Consider the following 20,889-nt stretch of genomic DNA (forward strand, 5'->3'; position numbering starts at 1 on the left):
ATATTTGCTTTTCCATTTATAAAAATACTTCCAGTGTGTTAGAAAAAATAATTAAAGCCTACATGCCAAAACAATTAGGTTACTCAGCATTCAGACTAACAGTTTTCCCTTTACTGGAAACACCTCTAAGAACAACCATGCTTCAATACAGGTCAAAAAATGATTATATCAGAAGGTTATATTCCAGACAGCTAGCCAAAATGTGTGTAGATTCATAAGGGTACATGCCCCAGAGAGCTTAAAGTTAATTTTAAAATGAGAATGCATTAAAAAATACGCTTACAACTCTAGCAAAAAGGGTTAGTATAATACTGAATGTTCTCATTTCATGTGCTTTGCATATACCCAGCAGACAAAGACAGACGGAAAGCGAACAATATTTCTCATTGTAACCTGACAAAAGGACTTCATGAGTAACTGCACAATTTAGTTTAATTAAAAATATGATCACAATTGCCTAAGCTGTCCAAAGCTGAACTGGCATAATTGCAACTTGGAACAAGAATATACCCTTTTCAAATTGCTGGAAAATTGAAAGAAAACAAACCCGAACTCCAAAACTTCTAAATCAAAAGATATTTCAAAACATGATTTAGAAACAAATTTTTCAGAATTCAAAGCTGCTCCTAATGTCAAAGTCATACTTATTTTGCACTTAAAAGGAAACAAAAACTATGAATGTTTTCCTTTGCTCACTGTATTATTGAGCTGTCAACTTTGTATTCTACTTTCAGAGAAAAAATTTTCAATCTTAAATTCTTATTGTATCTTTCTCCCAAGCTCCAACAAGCCAGTTTTTTCAAACCACATCTAAAGAATTAAAGAAACTCTCAATCAGTTTCTGTGAGAAAAAATTAAGACTTTCTCAGACTGTATTAAAAAAAAAATACAACATTGAAGAACCTTCACTTAAGGAACACTGTTTACACAGACTTTTTAAAAAAGTCTATTACACGAACGATGACACTAGCTACAATATGATGAAAGATGGGCAACTGCACTCCCGAATTAAATGCAAGACAAGACAAATGGAAGACTTCAAGAACAGGTTTCAGAAGCGAAGTAGAAGTTACTGCCATGTGACTACAAGTCATGCTCAATCCTGTACTGAACTCTACCACTTGGGACAGGATTTCAGCGGTAAGCTTCACAGGCCGAGGAAACTGCTCTCACAAAGTAACTGTTAATTAATTAATTACATTGCTGACAACATGGGATTATTTACAAAGAGAAGAAAAATATTTCTATACTTTATCAGCAGAAATCTAGGCCAACATTACCTAGACTTACAACAATTAAACTTTCCTGTTAGCTCTATGTTGATCCATTTGTTCTAATAGATAGGAAAACAAAAAGATTATCCACTACCGCAACATCTGTTGGCCTCAATTGCTTTTCTCCATTCAGTTAAGTCAGTATTGCCTACCTCCGAGTATTTTCCTCTGTAGTTGCCCAAACTGCATTCCAGCCTGCGCAACCGCTGCAACAACTGCTCTTTGCTGAGGCTGTCCATACTGCCCAGAGACTCTTCCGTTTCGCTTTCAAGGTCAGAAAGTGGATCAAAGGTGGGACCAACTGCGTCAAAGTCCAGCTGATTCAATGAATCCCTTGAAGAAGTTCGTACCAGGGACTCTTTAGAAGAAGAGCGGAACAGGGACTCTTTTACCGGGCTTCGAAACAAAGACTCCATTGAAGGAATCCGGAGCTGAAGTCTCTGGGCGAAAGACTGAGTGTCGCTCGACTGCAAAAAAACAAAGGAATTTATTACTTTTGCACTGTATTTTAAGAAATCAGGCAGACAGATGAACTAAAGCCAAGGAAACAGAGACCCAACCTGGGCAAAAGAACCACGGTCACATAACATGGCAGCATACGCATGACACCACATAGCTACCACTCCATTAGATGAATCATCTTTCTGTTCAAAAAAAACACGCTTGCAACTACCAGATGTTGGAAAATTTCAGACAGCAACTGAATTTAATAAACTACAGCTCTGACTTATACTTTTTAAATAATATATTTCCATGTAGCTCCATTAAAAAGCAAAGAATACACAGCTAAAAAAGAAAACTACTAGCTGCATGTAGTGTTGACCCAAATTAAAAAAAAAAAGTGACTCACTTCCTGATGTATTAAACAGAAAATTGTATTTATCTCAAAGATACAAAAATATTTTCCTATGACTGTGAGAACAAATTTATTGTAAAAGTCCTTGTTCAATGCCTAGTTCTAGCATCCTATTTCAAATGGTCCTTTTCTCTTTGTATTTTAAATGGCTTTACTATTTTCGCAAAAAATGCAGTTATTGATTTATGCAATTAAAGTACTTGTTCTAAAACAGAAGTTTCTTTACTATGGTACTGTATACTACAGGTATCACAGAAGTGACTTTAAAGCACTACTACATGATATTACCAATATAATCAAATGTTGCAACACTAGGCGCATGCCAGGAATAGTTGCTATTATCAGTCCTGCAACTTAAACTAGTTCTGAAACATGTATTAATGACCTCCACGTTTATTTATCACTGATGACAAATTCTTTCAAACCTATCCATTTTTTTCCTTCAGCTGGAAATTAACTTTCTAGCCATGCAATATGCCCTCTACTTTGTGAAAGCAAGGTTAGCCTTCTTTATCTCATGGACGTAGCCAGCACGAGGTATCAGTGGCACTTCAGCACAGGGCTAGCCACCTCCACCATGCCAGCAGATCCTGCTAATCGGCCCCTACAAAAAAAGCTCCACATATCACTAACAGCACTTAATACCAGCTAACGGTATTACACACACGTAAAGCTAAATTAATACAGAGACAACATGGCAGTGAGATACACACACACGTACCTGCGGGGAGGCTGATTCACTTCCATTGTTTTCTGTAGATGGGGTAACTGGCTGTTTAGGTAAGTTCTACAGGAGGAAAAACAAACATTAGCAAGAAGAGACTGTAAGGACAGCTTCATTGATCTCTACAAACAGCATCTGTGCTTTTTTGCTTGTCTGTGTTTTTAGTATTTTCTTTTAATTTTTTATTAAGATTTATTTCATGCAAACGAGCTAGTTTGTTAAATTCAAAACCAGACGGCAATATACAGAACTACAAAGCAGCTCTATGTGCACGGATTAGTACAATATGAGACATCTGCAAGTGCTGACACCTTCAGTCAGATTATTCGTCATGATTATTTATTCACAAATCAAAGAACCACCAAAAAAGACAAAATGATAGCAGGAAAAGTCTAACTGAGGACCAGCGTTGCTTATAGCCCGCATAAAAAACAGTGAAATCACAATATCTTCTTTTATTTAAGTGCACTTGGAAGGAAAAAAAAAACTATCTGGAAAAAAGCACTAGTAACAGGTTCTTTAGAACTCAAAACAAGCACAGTAAGAAATTAGACTTTTGGAAGATACATGCTGTGCAAAACTTGACACACACATTCCTCTGCACTCCCAAACAAAAAAACTCAGAAAACAATGAAGTATTACTTTTACTAGTGTTATATAGTTCAGACATTTCTGTCCCTAGTCTGTCTATCCCACTTTTTCCTGTCATGTGTTCAGATGCTCCCTAATTGGTATAAACCCAGCTAGTTTTCTTGTGTTTAAACCAGGTCAAACTGAAGTAGTAAAACATGCTAGAACCTATACACTGGATTATATTTGCTATTGGCATAAACCATAAAAAAAAATAAACTGGTAATCTTTTATATGAAAACTGGATCATCGCATGTTATCTAGTTCCTGTAACTTTAATTCACTGTGTTCCTAGGGCAAAGGGTCATATTCTAGTGTCCATAAAGTGAAAGGGGAGCATGAATGGAAGTTGCTATGTGTAAGTATGAATTTATAAGGCTTTGAAGAGCTTTAAAGCCCTAGCCTTCCATAAGCCCTAAGAGATGTTGGACTTTAGTGAAACCAGAATCACAGAGCATTGGCTGGCATTTTGAAACTTTTAAAATCAGTACAGTTATGTCATGCTTTCTGGAAACCAACCTAAGTCTTTCTTCTGCTAATCCATAAAATGTACATGATAAATATATCAGAACAGAGCTATATCTACAATCTTTAATAAAAAAGGATGCTTTTTGTTATTAAGATGCATAAACTAGAGCTCAGTTTTAACTGGAATATATTAAGGCACTTTAGTGACACTTGTGCTTTCTTACTTCCCTATTCCTGAAATAGGAACTAATATATCTTATCACATATTTCTCAAAGGTATAAATACATTCATGTGCCTAAAAAGTGGAAGTTTAAATGTCTCCTTTTAAATATATTTTACTGCTCTTTCTTCCTCCCTCCCTCCCAGGTATTTCAAGACTGTGAGTAAATTGTGGAAGAACAGTTTAGCATGCATTTTCTTCCTTTTCTTTTAACATTCGTTACAAAAAAACTCTCCATCTAAGAATATTTGAACTGTGTTTCTTCATGTAACAAAACCCAAACAGCTTAGTTAGTGAAGAGTTTTTACTAACTTCATCTATACCAAAAAAAACCACAATTCCAGCCAGTTCTCTATGGTACCTACTCCCTTGGATTATACATCCCTTGCACACACACAGCTAAAATACTAAGTAAATTTATTCATATGTGTTTATGTGTTGATTAAACATTCAGCCTCCTTCATCTTTAGTTTAGCTACGTTTCCTAAGTAACATAATCATCCCTCCTCCTAAACTTTTATGATCACTGTTTTCTCCCTCCCCTCTCCCCTCCCATTCTTAGCACAAGAGCGCAGTTCAGAGGAAAAAAAGTTTCACAGGTTCCATCTTATTAATACACATCAGTAACAAATTAACTATAACTCTTATAACTCCTATATAATTCTATGACATTATAATCATTTGCTGTGTATGCAATCCTATATATAAATATGCAAGTCAGTGTTTCCAGTCACTAAAGTGTGAACTAAGAGAATGTAAAGGCAAGATTTGAACATTCACAGAAATAGACTTTTCAAAATTCAACTGTATAAGAGATATTCTGCAGTATAGTGAAAAACAGCATGCAATTGTTCACAGCTGTAAGTGCAGGAAAAACTTAATTACATCTGAAGTGAAACTAAGTAGTAATCACTGGACCTGGAACACCATTTAACTACTGAGAAAGCGATAAAAGCCTGTGTTTCACAACTACCCCTTTCAACGCAATCTGAAGGTCCGCTTTCCTCCTCATCAGAACGACCAATCTTGAGAGCATCGTGACTGAGCTAGAACTGAACCTGTGCTCAAAGGTAAATGCATACTAGATACACTTCATTCTTTGGCACATTTGAAGATTTCCTCAGACCACTTTTTTAAGCACTGTTCCAGTCCAGTCTTGCTTAGCTTGACAGAGACAAGCCCAGTACACCATGGTGTGTTGTGCTATGTCTGCTTCCTTATCTCTCTTTCATCCTCTTAACAGCTTTCAGTGACCTGTCATTTTCAGCCTCTGTGGGATAGCAAGAAAGCATGCGCCAACTTGGAAAAGCAAAGCAATAATGAAGTACGAGGATGACCTGAGACTCTAAATAAACCACTGTGTTTCCAATCACAATGCGCTCAGGAATGCTACACCTTCGAGGCACGTGAAGGATCCATCCCAGTTCGGCGGGAACCGCTGAAAGCATACGGCTTTGCACGCACACACGGTGCGGAGCTGACTCGAATCGGCAGCCAGCCCTCCTTGTTGTGCCTGCTCCTTCTCCTTTCCCCTTGGGCTCTTCTCCAGTTGTATTTTGTGCAAACAACGTTCCCAGGCAAAGAAATATATATTTAATACAAAATCAAATAATTTTGAACAAGGAATATTTACCCTCATGATAACAGCCGCCTAGAAGTAGGCAAATTTCAGTGTCTACATAAGAAAAATTTTCTGCTACCATTACTGGTAAACACCATTGTGAGGCTTTCACTGTACGCAGCAAAAAGCACGTAATTTTTAGATAAAGAAACAGTCTCAGTGTTTATCATATTCATTTATCTTGAAATACATACAGACATACATAAAAATGAAGACTTTCAACAGTATTAATAAATTCTAAGCAACAAACTTACAAACTCGTGCAACATCTATTTGCAAGTTGGGCAGAGTACGGTTTCCTGTATAACAGAAAGTGTGTTAATTTTTTTTTAATGTTACGATAAATTCACATCATACTGCACACCAGCCAGGAGCTATCAGGTACTACCTCCACGAGATTTAGTGCAGGGTTAGCAACAGGGTAGTTAAGATGCCTCTGTGAGAATAAGCCACAAGCAACACTAGATTTGCCTTCTAGTACAGTACTCTCCTCCCCCTGCTAAAAGCGTCGCTAAGAGGGGTTGGAGGACTCACCACACTGTCACTCTGTGGCTTGGGTTGTTTGGTGGGATCCAAAGCAAAGATAGTATACTCAGAGAGAAAAGCGGGTTCTGCTATCATCCCGGCTAACAGCTGTCATTCAATGCAAAAAGTAGGAAAACGAAAATCAAACAAGTAGTAAGGTAAAGAAACCACAGCTTTACTCAATTTCTCCACACAATTAAAAAGCCTGTAAAAAGATACAGCAGTTTATGAAACCACAAACACTGATAAAGCCAAGACATAACCAGAAAATATGCATTAGATCATTCATTTCTGAACAGCTAAAATGTAGTTTTTGATCATTTGGAGGAAACAAAACATGTAATTTAAAAAATATGTATCCTAGATTAGTCCAGGATAAGCAAGTGTTTCAGGCACTGACACTGATTTTTTTTGAACATCTGTAGATGACTTATTTTCACATACCAGAGAGCCTTCATAGCTCCCAAAAGTTATGCATGGAAAAACTTGTTATTCTAAAAATTCTATCAGTATTTCAATTACACAATAAGCAATATAAAGTGTATGCTTTGGGATATTTATCTTCCTCTTCTGATGTTCTTAAACACTAGAATTCTAACTTCATACAAAATAAGAAATTTATTCCTTACAAAATTTTTCAATTACTAACAGATTATTATTTTATAACACCACCCCAAGTTGAACTAATCATTTTATCAAATCACTTTAGGAAAAGAGACTTTAATTCCTAGAAATTAAAAACATGAAAAGAAAAACAAATTTGAATCAGAATTCAAATGGGATATATATATGCAAGGTAATGTAATTTAATGTTGTTAGGATGCTGTAACAGGTTTCAAAATAGTACTCTTTCATAATTTTACTTATACACAAAAGTCCCACATTCAACTTTCTTAAAGACTGAGATTTCAGAATTGTGCTCTTTGCTGAATGAACCAAAACATGATATGGCTTTTCTTTCCCATTACTTCAGAACAATTTTTTTTTCCAAGTTACTACATTTTTTTTTTTAAGGAATCAATTCTAATGCAAAACAAATTAAGGTTTGAGTTTTCCTAAGTGTTACATTCACTCCAGTGCTCCAGTAGCTGAACTATACAGTTGAAAGAAGAAAAGTATTTTGATGTATAAAAAGATCTGAAATGCTACATGATTTATAATTTGTGTCTACTAAGCACTTTCAGAAAATACATTAAGTGCATAACATTCAGTGACAGCTATACACCATCTCCGAACATCACACTGCCTCCCTTTCAGATATGGAAAAGACTTTAATGTAATTATACACTGAAGGAGAAAAAGAACTACCTAAAAACCTGGGCAGCTAAAACCTAAATTACTGATCCTGCAGAAAACAAAGGAAAATACAAACCTAAACATTGTGCTTTTATTGTCTCCTATTTGATTCACTATACCATGTACGTACTCCTAACACACAAGTCCATTGCAGGAGAATCTTGCTAGTTTTATCAGAAGATCGTCTAAAGCTACAAAGAGAAAGAAGTTTTGGTTCACTGCCAGCCCCACCCCCACCCCCCCCAAATTGTGAACTGTTTTCATGGACAAGGCATCTGCACAGTATTAATTCTAAAATTTATGCTGAAGTTTTACTTCTCAAACCACTGGTGACTAATGATGACTTCCATTATGAATTTCTGCTGTCCTGCCCTTGGCATTCCCAGCGCTGGCAGAACAAACGCTCCAACAGCTTACTTGATGATTTGTCAAGAACTAGCTAGGTCCAAGAAGCTCTAGTGAAACTTCCTCTCACATTTAACCTCCTACAAACACAAGCTGCTACTGAAAGGGATGGTCCCATTCCTCCTGCTCCCAGTATCCATCCCATAGGCCTGGCCTCACTTGCCCATTGCCTCCACTGTGATTACAACCACATGCTGAGTTTGGTCAGATTGTTCACCAGCCCCCTTTCCCAACCCATCACATCATCAGCTCCTCTATCAGATCAATAAACTGACACAATCATGTGGTCAGATATTAGAGAGGCAGAGCTCCTGCTGGCTGAAAGTAGGGCTGCCCCTTCCAGCGTTAACCCACAATCAGACCAAGGAAGAGTAACATGAAACTCAACCCCCACTCTGAAGTGGGTAGGAATTACACCTAAACTTTTCACAAAAGTTGTGTTAAAGCTCCCTCTGCAGATTTATTCAGCTATACAAAATCCCAAGTAATTTCTTTCCTCATCTGAGCTTTTAGACAAGAAAAAAAAATAAAGAAGCTGACAAGAAAAGTGTTAATGAAACTTTTCCTCCAGGAAGTCTTTGTAAGTGATGGTGGCTGTAGAAGCTTATAACCTGGCCATGCTTTGCATCTTGCATATATACCTCTAAAATGTGCTAGAAAGAGAAGCAGCAAACACTATATGTATACAAGCATACAAACATACAACAGCAGTATTGCAATCAAGCCTGATGGCCTCATGAATTAGAAGTAAGTAAATTCTCAACCACAAGTAAAATGTTGATGAAATCTTTAAGACAAAAATTAGTCTGTATGTTTAGACAAGATCAGTTAAGATGATGAAACAACTTGTGAATGGATTACAGCAAATACTATTAACCAAAGGGTTATGAGGCTTTTCAAGATGTAACATATATTATCTTCAGCTTGGTTGAGTCAGTTTATTTTAAAGATGTGACTGTCAAGAATTTCAGGAATCACAGATGGTTCAAATTATCACTTCATAGTAACAGTATGCTCATGTTTGCTTCTCAAAATATTAAGTAGTGAAATTTCACCACAGCATTATTTCACTTCATCCAAATTCCATTAAATAGTACATCAAGCAACTTGCATTAAAAAGAATTCCTATTTCATCTCTAGTAAGTTATTCTTCATCTAAAATAAAAACTTTAGACTGTCAGGATGTTCAGCATCTGTGAAGTGTTACGTTTTCAATCATCCTCTCCAGTTCATGACTGTGTCAGTGCAACCGAGATCTAACAGGAGGGTTACACAGTAAAAGTCTTAAATGGTTAATTGAAAAACACCTTATGGGTAAGAAGACAAAGAGGTTTAAACAAAGGAAGGAGCTAATTTTTAAGATCTACTCATACTACTTGGTAAGCAGTTTGTAAGGGAGTATATATAAATCTTCTTTAGCAAGATCAGGAGATCCAAGGCACCAGCTTCTGCACAGCTTAAAATATTCTAGTCCACATTACTAGTTGTTATAGTTTTAAGAAAAATAAAGAAAAAAGCTTATGAATATAAATCGATGCAGTACTGCCCAAGTTCGCAGACATATAACTCCAGGGTCTGTATCACAACTAATAGTTACACAAACAGTAGAATACAATTAACAATACTGTTGAGTTTCACAGATGCTATTCAAAACCCTGAGGCAAGAATGTCACTAAATCATCTCAGCTTCGTTCTGCAGTTGCTTGAGTCTACAGCAAAAAAAGACAAGGCAAGCACAAAAGGGAAGGAGCCAAACGCATGAATAAAGGAGGGCAGAAGACAACAGTACTCTTTGATGCAAAGTGGTAATCGATATGAAATTGCAAGATATTTCCTCCCCAGTAGCCATGAGAAGAGCTTCATGCATCATACAGCTATCAAAGGCAGAACATGCTCAGTCATGGTCCAGGAATGGTATTTTCTTAGCACAATTGGAACTGGTTGCATCTTATTAGTAAGCTCATCCTCCATTCTCAGCTGCTGGGTGCCCACAAACAAAAATATTTAAATACTTGCTCACAGCATTTTGGTTCTTCAGCAGCTCATTACCTGCTACATTTTAACAGCTATATTAGCTTCTAATGAGACTATAATTACACTACCTAACACTTTCCAATATAAATACCTGTTTTTAGCTGCATTTTTTAAATTAACTCTTCAGTATGGCTTTGATACTAGCTTGCAAATTAACTTTTTTTTTCTTTCTTTGGTAGAAGTCTCCAAAATAAAAATGATTCACCTATGACTGGAAAATAGGCAAGGAAAAAAAATAGCTAGTTTGCCAAAATCAAACAGATACGAGTATTTCCCCAAAGGATTCTAACGCTTCAGGATTTGGCCTTAAGATTACTCTGAATTACCTTAGTAACTTCAGACAAACTAAACATATCTGGTGCTATACTGTCTCACATATCACTAAAATCACATTAGTGCTATACCTGATAGTGGGATCAACACAGCTAGAAAAGCTGGGAATCCAACTAGGCTGAAGCATGCTTGAAACATACAGAATGTGCAAACATTTAACTAAACCCATGTTGTTAGCTGAGTGTATCATGGTCCTCGTGCGTTTGTAGTATTTTAACACCTAAAAGCTTCTATAATTGACATGGACAGCTTTGCTATGCTGTGTACACAGTAAGACAGAGGGAAAGGTATTAGACTGTAAGCTTGTCTAAGAGAAAAGCCAGTATTCCCTCATCAGTTGCTCACAGTTCAAGGACCTGGGGATGTCAGCTACCAGGTCAAAGGTTTAGAGCTTCAACTCTTATTGACAAGAAATTCATTCCACACAGTAAAAAACGTGGTGTGTTTGTCAAAATTAGGAAATGACAGAAAAAAAAAGTTGCATTTAATTCAGTAATTCGCTGACCTTATGTAGGTATGTAAGGTTTGTGCAATATGCAGCATAATTTTTTTTTAAAGTACATATCCCTGCTATGCTCAGGGAATAAGAAAAAATGAAGGAAGAACTAAAGATTCAAGATTTCTCTCTGCAATTAAAAAATAACACAGAATCTGTGAGTGCTGCATTATAATTTTCAGAAAAAGGAAATACCTAGATGAAACATAAGGCTTTTCTGATTTGCTTTTCATTCTGATGAGCAATCTAAAACATGCCTGTATATTATCAAGATTTATGAAATCCAGGTTTTAGATAAAAGCTAGGATATACAGCCTCCCAAACTTAGTTTTAAATTGGCATGTTAAAAAGGAAAAAAAAATACTAACATATTTGAAACACAACCACCCTTGCATACCCTTATCTATTTAGAAGTACTTCAAAGTGCATGAATCAATGAAAGATGCAGCATTAGCAAAGGTACTGAAAGAAGAATCTCTCAGCTTATTTCTATTTCCCATTTTATTTGTCCTGCTTAATTAGCCCACCCCAGAAAAATGTTTCATTTAAAAAAAACCACAGGAATTATGTAGCACTAAAGTAAGACTGAAGAGTACATCGCTAGCTTATCTTTAGCTCTAAGAACAGTGACGGGCGAGTGAAGAGTTAACAGGACTGAAGTTTGTCAATTGATACGCAGAAGAACTGATAGCACAAGAGCTGATGTGCACAAAGCTGCTGAACAGAGGAGTTAACAGGACTAAAGTCGTCTACCAACCGATATGCGCAAGGACTGATATGCGCAAGGCTGCGGAATGGCAGCATTAACAAGACTGAAGAGGTCTGCCACCTGGAATCTGCACGGACCCCGGGGAGGGAAGAAGCAATACGGAGGTGTTGTGGTCTTGCCTCGCTAGCAGGGTCCTCCCAAGCAGACAAACAGACAGTCCTGTGATTGCGAAACTTGCTAAAAGTCAGCAAAAGCAGTGTTTGCCCAGAGCCCCAGCCGTATAAAAAGAGACTTGGGAGCTAGGAGAGTTTGAGCAGGGACGGGAACGTGCCCTGATCATCCTCTCCGGCTGGACCGTGAGTATCCCCCCCCTCCCCTTTTCCTGGGACGCTGGGTTAAGGTAACTCCTCGAGGTTGAGAGCCCTCTCGCTAGGAGAGTGAACAAGAAAGCTTTCAAGTAGGGATAAGCAGTCCTTCCCATTAATAACGCAGTAATCGACGGTTTCAGGTTATCCTTTCTAAATTAGTAACTGATGGTTTTGTGTTATCCTTCCTAAATTAGCAATCGCATTATTTTAATGGATGTTACTAATCCAAGAACTTGTGTGAGGAAATAAACATCTTTTTTATTATTATATTACTGTCTCAGTCGTTGCTATCGAACCTTCATAGCATGACAGCGTGACAAACAGCTATATATATATTGTGCTCTGCTGTCACTTCTGTAACGTTTGCGAGGATGAGTGACATTTGTACTTGCATGACTGACAGGTCATCTATAGCAAGCCATCAGCTCCTTACTTTCAGTCAGTGGCTCAGAACTAGGTTTGTCATCTTCTACAGACAAGCAAGTCTTGTAAATATAATATAGAACAGAAAGAAAATCTTGAATTTCTAGAAACTTTGTTGAATATGACTGATTTATTTTATTTAGAACTGTATTCAGGAGTCAATGCAGTAACAGATTAAAAATCTGAAATCCAAACACTGTCCTTTCCTTGAAAGGACCGGAAGTAGTAGGAAGCAAGCAAGTTTTAATCATCGGGGGCTGTTTCAAACAATGACACCAAGACTGACTCAGGAAACATCTGAACTGCAAACTCCTGGAAGGTTTGGGGAAGTTTCAGTATATACTTTTACCTCCCACTCCAGTCACATGTTATTGACTGTCAAAAACAGAATATACAACTAGACAGACCCTCTGCTTTCCCCAAGAAGAAATTATGAGCTTCTCTATAACATTGCCTCTTTGGAGGCCCACAGCTCCACCAAAATAGAAGCTGAAGAAGAGAGCGGGCAGAGAAAAGACAAGCTTATGCAAGTGTTTCATGAATGAAGCTACAAGTTTTTCAAAATTTCAAAACTTTCTCAGTTTTTAAAAAAGAAATCTTATCATTACGGAACACATAAGAAGTCGGCCTGCATATTGTTCAATATAAGATTACGACATTAGTCTGATTAAAAAAAATTAAGATTTTCCTTCACTGAAACTTTTTTATTCTAAAAATATTCAGTTTAAAACAAAGCGTTCTCATGCAGAGCTTGCAACTTAGATCTTACAGCACTGGGAATCTGAAAACAATCTATTAGAGACATAATAAAATGTAACAGAAGGAGGACGGAGGGAAGAGAGAGAACATACACAAGAACTATGAAGCACCACATAGTTGTCACTATTTTGTTTAGCTTTCAGTACCAAAAGGTTAGCAACAATTCATGTACTGAGAAAATGTTCTGGATATGATGCTCTTTAAAAACAAAATTTTTAAGTGTATTAAATGTTGTCCAAATTTAGTTTGCTATAATGCCATTTCCACTGAAAACTGTACATTAAAATATTTGTCTGAACAGACAAGAACGCCACTTGAAAGAAATGCCCCAAAAAAGACATAACCCTTCCATACAAGCAGAGTATACATTTTCAGAGATAGTGTCTCTGGAAAAAGAAAAAAATATATATGTATATATGACTGGTTTTTAAGCATAGTAATTACTGTCACTGAACTGAATTTTATGAAAAATCCAATCCAAACAAGTAAATTTCAAGGATGATTTGCTTTTAACCATTCTGTTAAAATTTACAAAGAATATTTGGAGAAGCTTTCATGTCTTGATCATTTTAATTTATCTTTATTTTAGTAAAACTTTCCATTTGATATAACAATAGCCTTTACTAAAAAGTGGAGGTTTTCATTCCTTAGCAAACTGCTTTCTCAGTTTTTAATTACAGAATGTATTTCACAAGTAAAATTCTTCTAGCAGCTCCCTAAGCCCAGGAATAGCTGTAAATCTGAGATTACTTTAGTACTATTTCCATTCTTAATCTTATTTCTCCTTCTCTCCCCCTCTGATCGTTTCAAGTGTGGCCACTGTATTTAAGAGCATGATAACATTCTTCCAACATAACTTGGCACGTCCTGTGGGGAATCCTTTGCTTCTCCTGTTTGTCTGGAAAAATATACTAGAAAAAACAGATTGGGGCAATGTAAGTCAAGTGAAGCACTGAAAGACAAAATCCACAGAAATGAAGAAGAATGTAAGCAGCATTTAAACATACAGGTAACGTATCAGTAGAGTTCAACAGGATTTGCAAACATATTTATTTTTTAAATAATACATTATCAGAATAGTCCTCCTGCACCCGTGATGGTCCAGTGACAAAACTGAGGAAAGGACTGTGAAGAGACATACTATCTTTTATTAAACCAAATGATGTAACTGGAAAAGACAATAAGCTTTCAGATACACAAGCCCTCTTCAGATCTGAAATAAAAGCAGCCACCCTCAAAACTAAATGTCAGTTAAGAAAAAGCCTTCCGAGTTTGACTCAACGTGTGAGTTGCACCATCTGAGCAGAAAAGTAATTGCTATTTGTGGAGTAACAGGGATGACAAGTGTCATCACTTAATCTTTCCTCTTACTATTTCTCATTGCAAAGAGGGGAAGATTTCTTTCTTCTGTGTAGGTAGTGTCAAGTCAACAACAAATAAAACAGTGAATCAGTCACACAGAAACATCATTCAGCGTCTCACAGCTCCACTGTTTCATGTACTACTAAGCTCATGTTGCTTCAAGAGCCTGAAAACCTTGGCCAAATCATTCCTCTAACCTTTGCCACATTCTACTACTGACGTATATTAAAGAGGAATCTCTATTTTTGCACTGGTCACTGGTGCCATGGGTTCTCATCACCAACTCCTTCCTTCTAGACTGCATTGTGAGGCAGTTCTCACGAGGCAATATGTCACTTCTATGCTCTGCATTAAGAGTAGAAACGCAGGCTGTTTTTCCTGAAAACACAGCAAACTCTCCTTGCTGATATACTTAATAATTTATTAAGGGTGACACTGCTTGCTAACATTATGAGCATCAGTTAACAGAAAACCTCCCCCCAGGGACTGAGGGAAGTCATTCTGTAAACACAACAGTAAGGAAAAAAGCATTTATTAGAAGACTCAACACTGCAAAGCATATTTCCAAAGCATAAAACCAAACCATGAGATAGTCTTCCTTTTGTTTGTAAAATCAGTGCAGGAACAAACAGCCACACTGTAATCACTAGTAGTGTCCATTACAACGTAAGAGAAATTTCAGATATAACTGATCATCTCCTGAAGAAAATGAGATATTAAAAATGTAAGTAGATCAGCCCGCTGCAAGAAGGACCTTTTACTCAACAAAACCCAGAGAATACATTTTTTTTTATAGCTAGGAACAAGACTTCCTCTGACACAGCTCCCTGCTTCACTCCATCTGCCATTTTCATACATTGCACTAAGTCCATTTTGATTAAAAACAAAAAAATCATTTCAGCAAAGCCTTAGTACTCAAGCTGACTAAAGATGACTGTGGAATATTGACCCTGTTTGCTGTAACATGCAAGTCATGGTCATCCATCGTCCTGATAGAAAGTGACCTTAATAACATTGTATACTTGATACTTTAGGCTCCGTTTGTTTGTGTTTTTTTGTTGTTGTTGTTTTGTTTTTTTAATTTGATAATTACTACCGGTATAGTTAGAAACATTCACAAGGGCTTAGGCCATTAGGCCAGTCTCCACCAAGCTACCTCTAGCATTAGTAGGATCTCCAACTTTTCAACGACAAAAGGCAAGAAGAACAAATAATACCCTCTGAAAGTAACTTCTCTCTCTCTACCTTACTGCATTTAGTTGAGGGGGTATGATTTTTAAACCCTGGAGAAGGACATAAAAGAACTTCCTAATCTAGTAGTTGGTCACTACAGCTTAAAGGCCTGTTTTGGTAATATTAAATATGCTGTGATTTAACCTAAAAATTAGACTATTCAAAAGTATAAATGGACAGGAAATAGTGAGATTGAAGATTAAAAAAGGCTAATCAAGTACACATAGTTAGATTTGTGAAAGTTAAAGTTAAAAAATATAGGAGAAACAGTTCTCAACTGACCTCTTTGTCTGGTGTTAAAGTGCCTTCATCACTCTGATCTGTAAATGAAGATGTTCTGCTTCTGTTGCCAGTTGGTGGAGAGGTTTTGGAAGGGGTCTACACAGAGATCACATATATCAGCAAGTTAAGTCCAGAACTAATTCTTCCATATCATAATTTAATGAAATATTATAGTTATTGTTAAAATAAAGTGCTGTGTAGATTTTCGTTTTAAAGAAAACACTTCAGGTCCCTCTAGGTGTCCGTGACAAGTTTTACCTCAACACAAAATCTCCAGCAGAAAAAGTCATGAATCAGCCATGACTGCATGCAACAAAATTAAGTTATTTTAATAATTTATGATCATGGTCCTCTTAGAACACATTTGAAACTCAAGCTTCCTACTATTTTAGCATCATAGTAGTTATTTATTTTTAATAAATTGTCCTTTACAAGCTTTTTTCCTTTTGACTATTTCTTATGTTAATTTCTTAAATGGATCAGATGCTACTCCTTATCAAAATGATTGAATGAAAGTAGATTCACACCTGTCAGTTTGCAAAACTTTTAAAACTTATTTATTAAAAATAATCTAAACAAAGAAAATCTGAATCAGAGAATCTAAACAAAGAAGGACAGTAGAAGAAAGTGACACATTTTATGAAGTCAATATGAACTTGTTGGTCCTGTTAGCACTGAACATCTCTTCAAAGCTATTTCACAACTTTAGGCTGAGTGAGGTCGCAACAAGCCAACCCAACCTAAGTTTGGTTTACCAGTCTCATACTTCATATTCAAACATGATGTGTCAGTATAAATTTAATGAACATTAAAATACCAGCTAGTTTCACATATAGAGAAACTAGTTAGCAAGACCTCTCATTAGGTATATTCTACAATACAGTCAGAATGACCAAATCCTGTTGCCAAAAAACCCCCTACTGCAAGCCCTTTGGCATTTCAGTGTAGTGACATCATTTATATTGCCATATATAAATCCTGCATTTGCATTCTGCATCACAAAATCCATTTCTCACAAGCCCAAAACACAGAGTTAGATGCTCTTCTTTAAAAAAAAAAAGTTAAAAAACAAACAAAAATACCCACTAAACACACCCACACCACCCAACCCCCCCAAATCAGGAGTTTGGAGAATTACACTTTGTTATATATCCTAAACCTATGGGTACATTTCTCAGCATTTGGCTAGAAATTAAAGTCCAATATCATATAAAATACAATAGATTATTCCAAAATCAGTCACATCTACAGGCCCAACCTAATGGCCAGAGTTTTCTCATCTCAGAAAAAAAACTCCTAGAAAGTCAAACACCTTATTTGGTACCAAATGACCACTCACTATGGCAGCTGTATACACTGCTGAAAAAATTTTGCTCCAAAGGTATTTGTAAGATCTGTTCATGCCAATATCCTGCTCTTAGTTCTCTTCCCACTCCCTAAGCTAATTCCAGTCATTTAAAGAAAATAGCTTCTAGACCCCACCATCCAGAAAGGAAAAGCTTTTCAAACATTTATCATCAGTTTCCTACTCTTTAGACGGGGTATCTAGGCATCTCTTGATTTTGCCCCAATGGTTCTACACAGTTTTCACTGCTGCATTTGGACTTCTTGCCAATTTACAGTCGTTTCAGAGATGCTACTCTCTGCAGAGGTAGTCGCTGGCCCTAGGCAATGAACAAGAAGATTCTGAAATTGAGGATGGGTAGAACTGACGAGAGGAAACAGACTCCTGGAGCAGCCAAAGGAGTTTCTTCTCCCTGTCAGCAGTTCAAGACAGACATGTTCTTCAGCACATGGAGAAGAAAGCATGTGTTCAGAATCAGAGAGCTGGCATTAATTAGCCAACAATTCTAGCTGTGAAAAGGGAGGCCTGCAAAGGGACTCAGCAGAAGTGTTCACCTCAGTATTACACTTGGAGAAATATTACTTCTGGATTTAATCAGTTGCAGGTTGGTAGATTTAGTCTCAGACAACCCTAAGCCAGAGTACTAATAACAAGTTCTATGCCCCAGGGGAGAGGACATGAATAAAGCAGAGAGGGTACGGTAAGTGAAGCAGTGGGGAAAAAAAATCAGGATAGATTAAAAAAACTATACAAGAAAGAATAAACAGCACAGATAGTTCAGGGAAAGACTCTCTACAACAGGGTATAAGAACGAAAAGAGCAAAAGTGAATATAAACAAAAGTATCATAAAATTATAAGCAGCGTTGTATATTTTCATTTTTGTTTGAAAATGTCTTGATAAAAAGTGACTGATAGTCTATATAATGAACACAGAGTACCCAGTAAACTGAATGCAGCTTATGTAAGCATTTAAATTACTAAAATGCAAGGGTCAAAAGTATATTCCATACTCCCTGCAAGAATCCAGTGCATTTTACAGGCCTCAATACCTTCTCTGTCCTTCCTTATTTACACTATCTGTTTTTATGTGACATATGAAGAATGAGCAGATCAAGCTCTTACTTTTAAGATCAAGCTTAACTCTATTTTTCAAGTACTGATATTTGAGATCAATTTAAGAATAAGCAACACTGCAAGATAACTATTTTAAATAAAATAAAAATGTTATCATTTTCTGTTTCTACCTTTCAACTCATGACAAATGTTGAGTTGATCTGATCTACTCTGTCAACAGTATAGTGGAATGGATGAAAATATCATTTATCATAAGCTCTTGCATTAGGTTTCTTAAGATCAGCAAATGATGTTTTTAACAGCCAAATGAAGTCTGTAGTATATTTGCTGTTGGGTATGTGTGGCAATAACACTTACTAAGGCCTAAGTTTATCCACAAGGCTGATTTTTAGTAAGTGTTGATCCTTTGACAAATGCACTGAATGTCCTGGACTGAGTTACAATACTATGTGCAAGATACCATGATTTAGCTGCAGTGTATCAATAATATTATACTTTGCAGATACATCTCTTTACACTGCACTAAAAGCTCACCATATACAAAGCTCACCCATTCAATTTGTTGCTCTAAGCTGCCACTGACAAAAATGTACTTTCTTAACTATATACACACTAGAAAAGACTCAGATTTGATAGCTATGAAATGATTTAAAGAAAAAAATCAATAAGCTACATAAAACTTTATAAAAGTTCCACTCCTGTGCCAAAGATATTGCCCCAGTTTGATAGATGAGCAATTTTTAAATTATTAGTTAAGTAGCTGAATATCAGCAATTTTGAAACTACGGTCTAATACTAGGACCATGCAGTGCCACATCACCCACTGGTTCATATTACATCCGGATCACACCCAGGCAACCAATCATCTACCTGTCAAATTAGCCAGATTATCTGCCTACAGCCTGTCATTCACAGGATACAGAGTTTATGCCAGTTTTATGCTTTTACACTGGTTTCAGAAAGGCAAAAGATGCTTAACCCAGCAAGAAGCCAGACACATGCAGGCAGACAATATCTGATTCAACACCTGGTGTGTCAATACAAAGTTAACTTGTCAAGTTCTTCTACCAAATTTAAACTGATACAGCAAGTTTATTCTGCTTCAACACACTGAATCAAGTAATCACAACATTTTTTTTGGCCACTGTCACTCTCAGAGATGTGTTCTGTAACCTCAGCATATCTACATGTGTAATACTGTCATTGAAGAACAGCAGTTTGCTAGAAGCCAACAGTAATTGTATTTTGTGTAAATACATACAGGAGAAAAATGGCCAATTAAATTATCACTAAAAAAAGTCTTGATCTCAGTTTTATACTATGGTCTCTGCTTTTCTACACATAAAGGAAGCATAAGGTCAAAATAAGCAAAACGGTCCTCTAAATTATAGTAACAGGAGGGTCTTGCAGGAGTTGAAAGAACAAACATTAAGATGACAAGGAAAATAAATCTCTGAAGTTGCAAGTTTGACTTCATGAGGGTCTATGTAACTTTCAAAGAGCTATCAGCAACTTCATTTATAAAATTTCATCGGGGACCAAAAAGAAATCAAAGAGAAGTAACCCACTCTGTTACTCGGTTATTTTTGGCATCATGAAACTTAGTTCCTCTAGAGGTAGCTTGTAGTGGAATAAGCTATATGGGGTGGTGGATCAAAGATAACCAGCGATCTCGATGCTGGATAGTTATCCAGTGCATATTAAAATGTTATTCCTTTTAACTGCTAAAAAAAAGAAAGCAATTTCTGTTCTATTGTTTGACGTTTAAGCAAGAGGTGTTTTTTTTTAATTCCCCAAAAGACAGCCTTTGTGGAGTAGCCCAAGGGGGGGGGGGGAGTTCTCGAGTCTCCAGAGACACGAGGCGGCTCAGTAACGAGGTTCGCATTCGTTACGGCCAGAACACCCCATGCCGAAAGCAAGCCGCGGCGCCGTGCCCTCCACCCAGCCCGGAGGGCGGGGGAGGGGGGCAGGGGCCCCCAGCACAGGTCCCGTTAGCGTCCCGGTGGGGGCAGGACCACAGGGAGCCGTCGCCGTCGCCGGCCCCCTCGGCCACGGGCTGCGCCACCCGAGCCAGGCGCCCCCCAACGGCAGCACGGCGCGCGCGCCGCCTCGCGGGCGCCTCCCCCGCCCCTCGCCCCCCGCGCGCCGCCGGGCGGAAGGGGGCGGGGCCGGCGCAGCGCAGCGCGGTACCTGCGGCGGGTGGGGGGCCGCACGCCCCCCCGCGGGCCGCGGCAGCGCCTGCTCCTCGCTGATCTTCTGCTTCAGCTTCTTGAACATGGTGGCGGCGGGGGGACCGGGGAGGGTGGCGGCGGGGAGCGGAGGAGGGTGCTACCGCCCTGCGCCTACGCTCCGCTGTCTCTTCTTCCCCCTCCGCTGGTTAGGCAGCGCCTCCCGCTCTGCTCCCGGCGGGCGAGGGGCGCCGCGGCGGCTCCGCGCCGCTTATCCCGCCA

General features: G+C 37.8%; 1 protein-coding gene across 1 annotated transcript in view; it reads right to left on the reverse strand.

The window, feature by feature from the left end:
• GOLGA4 (golgin A4) overlaps window positions 1-20,827 on the reverse strand; it is a 66,069-nt gene extending 45,242 nt beyond the window's left edge. The window contains exons 1-5 of the mRNA XM_067291290.1: window positions 20,630-20,827; window positions 16,020-16,115; window positions 6,329-6,427; window positions 2,852-2,917; window positions 1,427-1,741 (exon numbers count right to left, since the gene is read on the reverse strand). Of these exons, the coding sequence (XP_067147391.1) occupies window positions 1,427-1,741; window positions 2,852-2,917; window positions 6,329-6,427; window positions 16,020-16,115; window positions 20,630-20,716 (663 nt within the window). The 5' untranslated portion in view covers window positions 20,717-20,827. The remainder of the gene's footprint in view (window positions 1-1,426; window positions 1,742-2,851; window positions 2,918-6,328; window positions 6,428-16,019; window positions 16,116-20,629) is intronic.
• Between the last annotated feature and the right edge of the window lie 62 nt (window positions 20,828-20,889).

The sequence above is a fragment of the Apteryx mantelli genome, chromosome 2 (assembly GCF_036417845.1).
Source record: "Apteryx mantelli isolate bAptMan1 chromosome 2, bAptMan1.hap1, whole genome shotgun sequence".
Classification (NCBI taxonomy): Eukaryota; Metazoa; Chordata; class Aves; order Apterygiformes; family Apterygidae; genus Apteryx; species Apteryx mantelli.